General features: G+C 50.6%; 3 protein-coding genes across 3 annotated transcripts; 1 reads left to right on the forward strand and 2 right to left on the reverse strand.

Moving 5' to 3' along the window:
- Window positions 1-516: 516 nt before the first annotated feature.
- Window positions 517-1,959, forward strand: UCRPA7_4326 (putative alpha-ketoglutarate-dependent taurine dioxygenase protein; the record flags this gene model as incomplete). Its single annotated transcript, XM_007916864.1, has 7 exons — window positions 517-595; window positions 651-811; window positions 867-996; window positions 1,052-1,130; window positions 1,187-1,247; window positions 1,309-1,395; window positions 1,450-1,959. The coding sequence occupies 7 exons, from the start codon at window positions 517-519 to the stop codon at window positions 1,957-1,959; spliced, it is 1,107 nt and encodes a 368-aa protein (XP_007915055.1).
- A 5,216-nt stretch (window positions 1,960-7,175) lies between these two features.
- Window positions 7,176-8,128, reverse strand: UCRPA7_4327 (putative dienelactone hydrolase family protein; the record flags this gene model as incomplete). Its single annotated transcript, XM_007916863.1, has 3 exons — window positions 7,176-7,533; window positions 8,007-8,026; window positions 8,087-8,128. The coding sequence occupies 3 exons, from the start codon at window positions 8,126-8,128 to the stop codon at window positions 7,176-7,178; spliced, it is 420 nt and encodes a 139-aa protein (XP_007915054.1).
- A 423-nt stretch (window positions 8,129-8,551) lies between these two features.
- Window positions 8,552-10,398, reverse strand: UCRPA7_4328 (putative maltose permease mal61 protein; the record flags this gene model as incomplete). The annotated part of the gene is made up of 4 exons (XM_007916885.1): window positions 8,552-8,779; window positions 8,837-8,927; window positions 8,984-9,038; window positions 9,201-10,398. 4 exons carry the CDS (start codon window positions 10,396-10,398, stop codon window positions 8,552-8,554), a joined length of 1,572 nt encoding a protein of 523 aa, XP_007915076.1.
- Between the last annotated feature and the right edge of the window lie 2,124 nt (window positions 10,399-12,522).

Genomic DNA, 12,522 nt, shown 5'->3' on the forward strand with positions numbered 1-12,522 from the left:
GATAGTTGATAACAAAAGAAAAATGTCCGATTGGCTCTCATACCTTTCAGACCTCCATCGTGGAAGACATAAGTTAGCCGCAGCATATCGTTTAAGAGCCTGGGCTCTTTGATAAGCTTGAATTGGCGGCATGTCTCCATGAATCAGAGTCTTCTGGACCCAATTGAAAGCCACGTTTTGCCACGATAAGAAATTGTTTACTGACTCGGACGTGGTGGATCCTGCGATAAAGTGAATGGCCAAGCTGGCCGCCTTTGGCCGCACTTGGCCGCGCGGGGGACCAGAGAGCGGCCAAGTCTAACCTCTAGTTCTGGCCGTGATCCCCACAGAGCGGCACACCCCTGCCAGTCCAAAGCTCTGGAGATGACAGTCGCTGGCCGGGCATGGCAAAGTGGTATGATGGTAATTTTTTGATATGAAATATTAGGGCCTCATCCCGAGTCAAAAATAGTAGGAATTGAAGGTCGCTAGTCTGCTTCATCGTCTATCAACTCCGATCCGCTAAGAACAACTACAATGATTGCCAAGGTGCCTACCCCTGAGCCCGAAGTTGCCAATGGCAAGGGCAATGGTCCCCTGTACCCAGACTACTTGCGTGAGTCTCATCAACAATCTTCATCGTGAACTCGTGGCATACTAACATATTGCAGCGCATTATGATCCCCTAGAGCAGGTTGTGCCAGTTGGACCTTTCGAACATGAAGATCCCGGCCACCGAGCTGATCCAGCTCTGCCAAATCTTCTTAAGAACGCCACAAAGGTTTCCGATTTGAGCCCACACTGCGGTACAGAACTCCTAGGTGTTCAGCTGGTGAGAAATGACAAGCCTCCCGCTATTTCAAGATAGCATATATTGACCTGCTCAGTCGGAACTTTCGAATGCTGGTCTCGATGAGTTGGCTCTTCTTTGCGCCAAGCGCGGATGCTTGGTCTTCCGTAATCAGGACTTCACAAACTTGGGATTCGAGAAGCAAAAGCAAATTGCATCTTACTTTGGTAAGAAGAAACCATCTCCTAGTTAAATTTGTCAACTTGCTTACACCGGTATTAGGACCCCTACACAAGCATGGCTGGATGCCTCACCCTAAGAATGGACCAGAAGAGTTTGTTATTGTCTATGACTCAAAAGAGTTAGTATACTTCAATCTTCCAGTGGAATCCTCAATCATATGTCTAACGATATCAGTGATTTGAGAATTCGGAAGTCATGGGCACGGAAGAGCCCAATCCAGTTTCACGTGGACCAAGTATGTTTACTTATTGAACAAGACAGCGCTGAAGGCCGTGATGACTAACGTGGAAAAACAGTCTCCGGAGACACAACCACCAGGTGCTACATTTTTCTGCATGCTGGAGTCACCAACAGGCCCTGGCGGAGACACAATTATCTCTAGCGTAAGCCATCCTTCATGAACTGCTCTAACAATTAAAGTGTTGACAAGCTACAAGATGACCCGCGCGTTCCAGCGTCTCTCTCCCTCTTTCCGCAAACGACTTGAGGGTCTGAGAGCTGTACACACTACAGCCAAGCCTATGGAGCGGGAGCTTCGTGATAACGGTGCGAATGCCAACCTGCGCCGGGGTATCACAAAGTCGATTCACCCCGTCGTAACCGTCCACCCTGTCACAAAGGAGAAGGCCCTGTTCGTCAACTCGTCTTACACCCAAAGCATTGTTGGATGGGATGATGATGAGTCCGATTATATGCTTAAATTCCTTTTCGACCATATCAACAGGGGCCAGGATTTCTGCTGCCGAGTGCGCTATGAGCCTGGCACCGTCGTGATCTGGGACCAGAGAGTGACACAACACTCGCAGACTCTGGATTATGCACCTGGAGATCGACGACATGCATTCCGCCTGACACCTCTGGCCAATATACCAATTCCAAGCCTGATCGAGGAGGATGATGGTGAATGCGCGAAGGACGAGGGTCGTGTCATGTTAAACCTGTGCTAAATACCACAACTCACATAATATAATGATAAAATGTTATGAATCACAACATCAAGCTACTTCGTTAGAGTCTTTTTCAACATGTCTTGATAACAGTGCATCATGTCTATCATTAAATCTAATTTTTGGCACTGGGCAAGCACAAGTTGCTCATTGAGACTAGTCTCTTCCCCCGAGATTATCTAATAATGTCTCGACACGCAGTAGGCCAAGATTGGTAAGACCTTTCATGCCGGCTGCACCGCTCGTTGACATGCGATTTGCCCACCTCCATCTTTTGATGTAATCTTGGAGTTCGCCGTATTCTTCTTCAAAACCCTGTCCACTTGGAGTTTCAAACCTCCAGGCTGACACGATATGCAATAGATGGACCATGAATGATCCAGCGATCGCGAAGCACGCACGGCTCCAGCTATGCCAGAAGGCGTTCCATTGCACTCCGGTCAAGGTTTCGACAAACTCGACAAACTCCTTAACGCAAACTAGTGCCCCTCGAACGACGGCCTGAGCACGATCAAACATAGGCCCGGCTTCTTCTGATGATACCGTGCTGGACCAGGTTTGAAGTGGTCGGAGTAGTGCTCGAAAGAGACTCATATGGGCAACAACATATGAGAGATGGACCGATGCGTTTCCGTCTAGTTCGGGTTCTCGCTGATTCCTGTGTGTAGGGAAAGAATCGGGGCGAGCTCTATGAGCGTCGAATCGAAGACTTTGTGGGAGATCATCTCGCCACTCCTTCAATCTAACTCGAATGGATCTTGCGGCGTCGAGAGAGAACTGCAGATCATTTGCTGTGGTACTGATTCCTCGCGTGGAATAATAAGTCTTTTGGATATCGGCAAGGACTCCTGTTAGGGACACGAGATGTCGGATGTGGTCATTCGTTTGGTTCGAGACTGATAGAGTGTCTTCAAAATCAGCCGATGTGAGTTGCGAGACATCATAGTCATCGTCATGTATGTGGCTGGGCATGCCTCGTGCAAGGGCTATCCATTTCTCCATCGCCCAAAGCGACCACCATAATCGGCGCCTCATCTTTCGTTCCCAAAGCGGGACTGAACTCCAGGCCGATGGATCGCGGTGTAGACCAACTGTTTGACCGACTGCAACAGCTGTAGACATTATGCTCCACGCGAAAGCCGTGTCAGAAAGGTATTGGTTTGTAGGTAGGCGTTGTTGGAAAAGTAGACATGCTTGAAGGGTAGACAGTGACGGTGCATGAAGTTCTTGCCATATCCCTAGCCAGCAAAGGCGATATAATACTTGGGTTGATGGTGGACGCAACAGTAATGGCACCAGTCGTTCATCATACATGATGAATGGCAGCGCGGTAGCGCATATAGCCGCAAGTAGTGCTAGAGGCATGTTACTGAGCTCGTCAGGACTAGACGGAATTTGATGTCGACAAAGTATAGGAAAGTACGGATCCACAAAGCGGCTGTACAGTTGAACGAGATGCCAGGCAGATGTTGGAGTCAACAGCTTCCATAACTCGGACCAAGCGTGCTCGACAGCCTCAGTGTCAACACGAGGCTCAGTCTTCTCAATCAGGGCTCGGTCTGTAATGCCGAAAATAGTTGGAAGTTGCACAGAACCAGACCTGGCACCTTGACCAGTTTCGAGCATGCGATACTTCAATCCGCTGACTTTCGGCTTGGTCATGCCACTTCGCCCAAAGCTCTCTCGACCTAGCAAATGGACATCAGAGACACCAGTAGGTCCAATGTAAAAGCTGAAGGAGTCAGCAAGGAACTCGAGAGAGCCAACCGTGGTCAGCTGGCCTTGATGCGAGCTATCGCTACCCGGAGGAGATGTGATCGTCCCCGCCAGCCGTCCGGGGCTCTGTGTAAGTTCAGTCAGAGCTGCCGCAGATGGAGACTGTCCGGCGTTCATTTGATAATGATTTTCGAGAGTGCTCATCATCTCAGCAGCCAGGAGCTCCGCATCCGGAAGGACGATATCGTGCATGGAGCCGGCCAGGTCACCACTATTAAAAAAGAGCTCGTCGTTATGAAACGAGAATGCTCCGGCATCAAAAAAGTTGGATTTTTCGATATCAGTGGGATCTGAAGTAGCGCTTCTGGACTCGTCATAGCCCTTCGCTGACATAGTCTCGGTGGCCTGGCCGAAGCTCGATGCTGGATGGGCCTGAGATGGACGTTTTCTTGGACCTGGACCTTGCTCAAAGGTACACGATTGTCGTTTGTGCAGACAACGGCGGCATGGAGGCCCAACGGGCATATCACATGTGACTTTCCTTCTGCGGCAGGAGTCACAGGGTCGAGATTTCCGAGATTTGTAGAGCCGTCCGGCCGGAGTAGACGTCGAGTCTTGCTCCATGTCGACTGTCTGGTGGCATTGACCTGCAGGACAGTCTGGCCCTGCACGTGGATACCTCGTAAGAGTAAGCAGTTAGCGCTCTGCAAAAGGTCCTTATCTGAAGCTCCACTTCCGCGGCTTGTCAAGATGAGCCCAGCGGCCTTGTGTATCAAGGGTTACCGAAGTTCAGATTGTGGAGGTGAAGTTGAATGGCAGGTAGACTTTGTGCTGTCCTATTGTGTGGCGGGGGTGGGTTCCGGATCGAGTCGGTAGGCACTAAAGGCCCTGGAAAGCCTAAGCCCTGCAGCTGGCCTCCACTTATAAGATATTCATTTCGGCCGGGCTACTAATGACTACTAGGGATGTGGCTGACTTACTTGCGTAGCATTACTCGTGCAGATGTTGGCTCTGAGGAATGCCGCTAACAATATTCCGAGACAACACCGGACTGGAGCTCTCGCAACTAATCAAAACTGTTCGGTTCAAGGGAGTTCGATGCTTCGACCCTTGCAACCTTGTCAAGAGTGAGAGTAAGCTGTATCACCTGCTCTGATTCTTATATGATGATACGGACAACGACATGCTCGATCTTTTGTAAGCATCAGGCTATCAGTAACACATCTGGTGGAGACAAGAGAATAGATCATGGGCCAGTTTCTGTGATTTTTGGTGTGGTGAATAATGATTACTCTATAATATGTCTAAAGTTGCATGCAAAGTACTTTGGACCTGTCACTTGAGAGCTAATGCTGCTGAAAGTTCGTCTATAGATGGCTCGGGCAATGTGGCCTCCAAGGCTAGAAGCTTGCCAAGATGCTGATGCGAGAACACAACGGCGGCTTTCTCGTCACTCATTGGTAAAAGCGGAAGACGAGGATTCATCCCATACCCGAATTGACGGTTCAGAAGCTTCTTCATCCCTGAGATCTGCGTGGACGTCAATACTGAGGCGTTGCTAGCTGTCATCAGTGAGCCGCTTACCCCTATCTTGAGCGCTATTCCATCTGCGAGTGATATAAGCTTCTGCAGCTTTTGTGCCTCCTGATAATCGTGTGCATTATCAAGCGATTGACATAAGTTCCATAATTTCACACACGCTTTCTAGAAACCATAAGTCGGGTGCACGAGTGAAACAGCAGAAAATACTCAATCGGCTTACAGGAGCAAGGTTGGGCAATCCGCTGATAGCGCCTGCTGAGCCAACAGAAATTGAAGGTAGTAGGAAATCGATGAAACCATCGATAGCTTGGAAGGGTATATTCTTATATCGCCGAGGGTAGGCTTGTTGAAACGCCGGATCGTCCACCTCACCCATGATTCGAGTTAGTTTACCAACATTCGCGCAAGTGAGCTTAACACCGCAAATGTTGGGTGATGCCCTGATTATATCCACAATCAAGTCGCTGTCCATGTCGATTCCACCAGAAACAGCAGGAAAATTGTAGATGATACTTGAACGTGTCAGTCACAAAATGCGAGCGTAGTTCTGGAAGTAGACTAGACTTACACTGGAACAGGAGATTTGTTTGCAATGTCAACGAAAAAGTTTTTGATGGCAGTTGTGTCCGCTAGAAGAGCCCCAGCATAATAACCTGGTGGTATCGCCATTACGAAGTCGGCACCTGCGGCAGTCGCTTCTATGGACAATTCAATAGACTCTCGGGTACTTGGTGCACCCACACCAGCGACGATGGGCATCTTAGAAAGGCCTATCTCATCCAAAGCCAATCGAGCGGCCTTGATCAACTCTTGGCGCTCCTCGTGACTCTTTCAATGGAACAGGCGTTAGATTGACAGAGAAGCAAAGGGTGGGGAGGAGCCGTTACCAGATGGACTGCTTCTCCAGCAGTGCCTGAAACCACTGGCACCGTTCCAGCCCGTGCTGTGACTGTGGAGCTTGTTAGTATTCAGACTATGTGCATTATGAGCCAGAAACGCACATTTGACATGGCTTTTGAAAGCCTCTAGGTCTATTGCAATGTCAGCTAAGACAATCATGTCTTGAATGTCGAGCTTCTAACTCACCGAGATCCTCATTCTCCTTGAAGAAGCATGGAAGCGGCGTATAAATGCCTCTCGGAAACACCCGCATTATGATTGAAAGAGGGTTTGTGGAGAGTTGTCTTATAAGTCTTGCTATAGAAAGCTCAAGGGCCGTGGTGTCATTCAAGTTGTTGAAGTAGATCCTGGCAAGAATTGTCTGACTCGTCTTTCATTGACTGGGTTATTTCCAGGACTGCTATTTCCTACAGTGGCGCTAAATACTGACTAGGTACTCACAGTCGCGGCCAACACACGGCGAACCGCCAAGGAGCGATAAGAATGGTGGGCCGTTCGGCGAGTTCCATTCGATCGGTGATTGTCGGGTCGGTCGGGTCGGTCTATCTGCCTGCTATTCTAATTCTTTGCGGTGTGTTTTGACGGAAGTATTTCACTTTAATCTACTGCTTCTTCCTATATCTGCATAGAGCACGACACGCACGCGCGAATGGCTTGACTAAGTACCTACACGATGCAAGTGGTACAGTACTGTACAAAGTCGATAACCACCACTGTCATCTGAACTAATCCCCCGCGATTTTCTAAGGAAAGGCATGTTTACATCTCGTAGTTGAATATAGTAACGTATAAAGCGTGCATTGTTCAGGCCCAGGCATCGAACCAACGAACAGCTTGGAAGAAGGCTGACTCCTTCCCAAACCGCTGCTGCGGATCAGACACATTCGCGCGAACTCCAAACCCATGTGATGTACCACCATATAAAGCGACCTGATATGGGAGCGTTGTGTTTTGAAGCAGCGCCTCAATTTCGGAGCGCCTCGCCGGGGGCATCATCGAATCGTTATCTGTGATTTGATCAGCCTGCAACGCCTACACCATCAATTATCTGCGGATTTTCACTGACCAGCAGCAGCAATGCTCGCTGGGCCCGCAATCGCCTCTATTTCTCCGTTTTCTAGGAGGCTGGGGTGCGCGGCAAAAGCGACATCAGCCCCTTTACCAGGTGCCACAAAGCGGAAAGAGTATCGGCCACCGTAACAGTAGCCTGTTGCGGCAATGGTCTTAATTCCTAGTGTTTTGCGCATATAATCTATGGTCGAGGTAATGATCGGATCAGTCACATTTGTGCCATGCGCAGCCAAGAACTGCGTTGTGTTGAAGCCGCCATTGTTGATGTCGCTCGGAGCTGGTGTGCCGTTGAACATGTCCGGGGCAACGGTCAGATATCCGGCCCTCGCAAAGCTGTCCGCCAATCTGGAGGAGAGTCAGGTCTTTTTCCCAAAGATTGACAATGACATGATAGCGGACAATTTATTTTGCGCCAGCTGGATACCAAAGACATCTGTCAGGTAAAGCACAGCGGCATCCTTCGCGGTCGTGGAGCAATCTGGAGTTGAGATATACATATTGACTACCCAGAGCATCTGAAATTAGAAAAATCACGCATGAAATCGATTTAAGAGAGAGAGAGAGAGGTGTTCTCTCGCCTGCTTGGTGGTTTATACCTCCATTGTGAACCTCTTCCTTGCCAACTGGAGAGCCTTCATGTGCAATGATTGAAGCATCAGCTACTGGACAACTGGCCGCAGTAGCTCTGGATGCAACATGTAATAATGCTAGAGCAAGATATAAAGATGAAATCATTCTGAGCTAGCTTTCCTTTCAATACGGTTTGTACCACTTTTGGGTGTGTTGACTAGGTCGCAGAGACAAAAGGCCAAACCTACGTCCGTGAGTGAGAGATAAACTGACAAAACAAATCAACTGCACTCTCCAGAAGCTTTTGCATTACTTCGCCATGGCTTACCCATGACTTATTAACATTTTCATGCCCCTTGCATAGCTCCATTTGCTAATCTCGGAGATCTGTCTCCAAGCATATACCAGAGTGACCCCTCACGGAAGCCAAGATTCTCAGGCTTATTGCACCAATTAGGGGTATTTGCCAAGGGCGAAATGACGCTGCAGAAGTCGAAGTTCGGCTAATATGTGGCCCGTGGTACGAGATCTCACAGTGATTTGTTGCATCCATACATTTTGAGCACGTCCTTGGAGACAGTGTTCAAGGACAAGCTCAAAAGTATTGTCTCAAGAAATACGAGCAAATCTAGACATCTTGCCATGAACAGATACTTGTTATAAGCTATATACATTGAAGGTGAAGTTGGATGATCATCGCTACATAAACCCAACTAGTCGTGGTTATTAACGAGCTATGGTATCAAGCGGAGCCCGGCATATCTCGGAGCTACAACGTCACATCATTCATACATCAGACTTGGTCCCCTCTCTTCTCAATGTGGTTGAACTCAACTTGTTTCTGATAGTTGTCCAGAACACCGCCCTCCACGCTCTCAGCAAAGACATCAACCTTAGTTGATGCAAACTTCCGAGCACTCACTCCTTGTTCAAAGAGGAGATCTAGCTCTGCGAAAGATCGTCCCATGGGCTCGGGAACTCTGAAGTATGTATAGATAATACACAGGAAACAAATGCCACCCTGTATATCGGTTAGCGTACATGTAGGGTTTGAATGAGGGAGAGAGCAGGCTCATACCCAGAAAAACCCGGCATAGTTGCTCCAGTTCCACTCGCCTGGGTTCAACATGTACGGAGTAAGAACACTGCATATGATACCAACAACAATGCTGCAGCACCTTGTCAGTAACTAAACGATGGAGTTGAAATCGGAAGGAGTACATACTAAAGAGCGCGGCCCAAGACAACGGTCTTGATCTGCAAGCGGCGTGTGGACATCTCTGCGACAAGAGAATAGCAAACAGTTCCGACGGTAAGCTGATAACACAGTGCCCAGACTAGCATAATGCTACCCGTCGCAATGGATCCTTGATCCCTATGACTCTCAGGTACGAGCCCTAGGAAGCCGAGGATGAATAGCATGGAGCAAAGTCCACATAAACCATATAAGTACAGTGACCGTCTGCCGATCCCTACACTCATCAAGAACCAGGCACCAAAGACACCGACCATGTTCATGCCATACTGGCCCAAGGCAAAGCCATAGGCGCTGTTCGCACTAAGTCCAGCTTGTTCGAGGAAATACGTCGAGTAGTTGGAGAAGCTGTTTCCGCTCAGGTTTTGTATGGCCCAGATCATGCAGACAATCTCGGTTCTGCGCAGATCATGGCCTTTGAAGCAGTCCCAGTACGTAGCGCCATGCGTAGTCCTCTCCTCCAGGGCTGTTGTATGAACCATCATGGCCACTGTCTCCTCTGCGTCGAACTCGGTCTCGCGGTTTAGACTGGTTAGGCGCAGCAAGGACTTCTTCGCGGCCTCTACCTTGCCCCTGCGGACGAGCCACCAGGGTGACTCAGGAGCGAACCATATACCGATGAGGAGCGGAACAGGCCACATCCATTGGAGAGCGTACGGGATGCGATACGCCCATTGATCCTCACGCTTCAACATACTCATGATAACGCCGATGCCGATCTCCTGGCCAACACCCCAGCAAAAATTCACGTAGGTTGTGAGATATCCGCGCATGGCGACAGGGCAGACCTCGGAGGCGTAGGTGATGGTCAGGGTCTGGAAGACGCCCCAGGGTATTCCACAGAGGATCTCAGCAACCAAGAGTGTGGCGACGTTCTGGGCGGTGAAGAAGATGGCAGTCCAAGCAATGATAAGAACCAAGCAGGCCATGACCGTGTAGCGGTAGCCGAAGCGCTCGGATACCCAGCCGTTGATAAGCAGCCCAATGAGCTCGCCAACGTTGGCGCCATTGCTGAGGCCGGACTGCCACCGAGCGGGGACCTGCCAGTCACCGTTGGCAAGCTGCTCGCCGTACTTGCGATTGAACTGGTCAAAGGCGTAGAAGTTGTTAATGAGGCAGACATCATAACCCTCCATAACGATGCACGTGCTGATCAGCATGCTCCAAGCAATTGCCTTTGGGTAAAGCTTGATGCCCTGCATGAGTGTCATCTTGTGTTCCTTCTCGGTGGCCGTCTTTGCGAAGTTGATGATCCGCTCCACGGCCTTGGCGTGATCAGTGTCGGCGTAATGGTCCTGGTCCTTCTCGTCGCTGATAGGGCCAAGGCCATCATTGTCGGCGACGGGAGCGCCGGGGACGACATCGTTGGCGTTCTTGGAGGCCATCTTGGAAGAAATGAGGGGGTGTTGTGTTGCGTTGCAAAGCTTTCCGGCCCGCCTGCTGGATCACGAAAGCGATGGGCCGGTGGGGTCCTTTGTCGCTGGAGTGAAAAACGCGAGTTGAAATAGAGGCGGTGATGCAGCTGTTGCGTACTGGTCTGGCCTTGGACTGGAGGTTGATCAGGCTGAAGCCCACGACGCGCCGTGACAACTGTATTGGTCAGTCAGTCTCCTTTGCCGTCCTGGTGTTGTCGTTGAGGCCGCGTTCGGGGGAAATCAAAACCTGCAGCTGCTCCTAAAGCAAAGTCGGTGTCGGTGTCGTGGGTCGCAGCGGGCGGGCAGGCCCCGTCTTTTATCTCGAAGATTCTCCAATGATGGGGCTCATTTTTCAATCTCTTCGTGGGGTGGGGATTCGCGACGGGTAGCGTGATATTCGAGGAACGGCGAGTCAATCGGCCACCAACAACGTCTCTTAGTGCACTGGTAGTTTAGCGCAGTCTCGTCGGAGCAGCGACGAGAATCGGAAATGGCGATTTTGGTCGAAGCAAGAAAGGGCGAAGGACAGGTTGCATCCATCCATCCAACCGCCAATCCACCATCATGACCTTACTTTACCAATGTAGGTAGGTAACTAGGATGGGTGGATATCGGTGGCAGAGGAGGGGGGATTGGCGGCTGTCAGCGCAGATCGTGACACGCCGAGAAAGTGTAGAGGACTGTGCAATATTCCCCATGCTGTGTCTCTCCCCTTCTCCTTCCCCGCATGGAGACATGTCCTGTTTGTTTGTAGGGATGGGGATGGAATGCGGCTTGTCTGCAGCATGTCCACGGTCATAGACCGGCATCCCATCCAGCCCCTCTCCTCCCATCCCCAGGTCGTGCAGGTGCATTGCAGGCGGACTTCCATGTGACCTGACTCGACCTCTCAATCCGGGCATTTCCGTTCCACTTGTGACGGTCCGTCTTGTTGGCTGATGGATCATCTATCTGGACTTCAGATAGATGACATGATTACCAGCAGCTGCGCACCTCGAGTAGGAAAAATGCAACTGACTTTTGATGAAAGAGGAGGCTGAAGCTAGGTAGGTAGGGTGCGGGTGCGAGTAAGGTGTAGGTAATGCGGGGTAAAAAGAAGAAGTTCAAGCCCCTTGGAACAGGCGGGAAGGTGCGACTGACTGCTATGGGCGCCACAAAAACAGCGCAGCACACAGCAGGCACAGGGCGCCTCAGACACCTGAAGCAGGCAAGCGCCGGCATTGACCACTAGAAATTCGGGGATATAGCTTACCCATGAGGTGGGCCATGGTTGGTAACTCTTTCCCTCGCAACCTTGGAATACTAGCCCAGGTGCAGCTTCTTTTCCCAGGTTCCCCTCCTTCCCTTCTTCCAAGGTTCTTCCTCTGCATTTCGTCACTCACCCCGCCGGCGTTTCTCCTCTTTCCGGGGAAATTGGAACAAACCGGCAAAGGAACTTCCTCCTTGGTCCGGCTGTGGTAAGCTCAAGTCCACTCGCATTCGGCGTATCTGTCGCCCTCCTTTCGGGATTCGATTCCTCTTTGAGGGTGTCTGATCTCACCCTCTCCTCTGCGGCGTTTGTTGCTCTTTGGTGCAACTCCATCTGCAGCGCCTGGCGGTTTTTTCGTGCTTTTAGCCCCACGACTGCTCTCTTTTTCGGGATATCCTCTCCCTCCGTTTCACTTTCCCTCATTCACGCATGCATGGGGAAATCTCTCTTCTCCACACTTACATTGCCATCGTCGCCGTGAATGACCAAAAACGAAAGAGCCATACGTGCAGCACGCGACCTCGCTGTCTGTTTCCCCGCCGCCCAGCATAGCATCACGCCAGCCCATCAACCAACGAACCATGTGTTGTGCTGTCTTGCTTGATGCAAAATCAGCCCAGCACTGATTAAGCCAATCACACGGGTTGTGCTAGCAGAACAGTCCCGTCTACCTGGAGCTCCGGCCGGTCAGCCAGCCGCTGCGCCATCAGCCAGCCTCCAGATTCGCCGTTGCGGCCTGGTCCCCTGACGCACGGCATACTTTGCGGCACCCCGTCGATAGCGACACCCAATGCCATCTCCGGCGACGCCAATTCGGCCCGATGCAGTCGCCTCTATTGGATGGT

The sequence above is a fragment of the Phaeoacremonium minimum genome (assembly GCF_000392275.1).
Source record: "Phaeoacremonium minimum UCRPA7 unplaced genomic scaffold PA7_03_scaffold_331, whole genome shotgun sequence".
Taxonomy (NCBI): Eukaryota; Fungi; Ascomycota; class Sordariomycetes; order Togniniales; family Togniniaceae; genus Phaeoacremonium; species Phaeoacremonium minimum.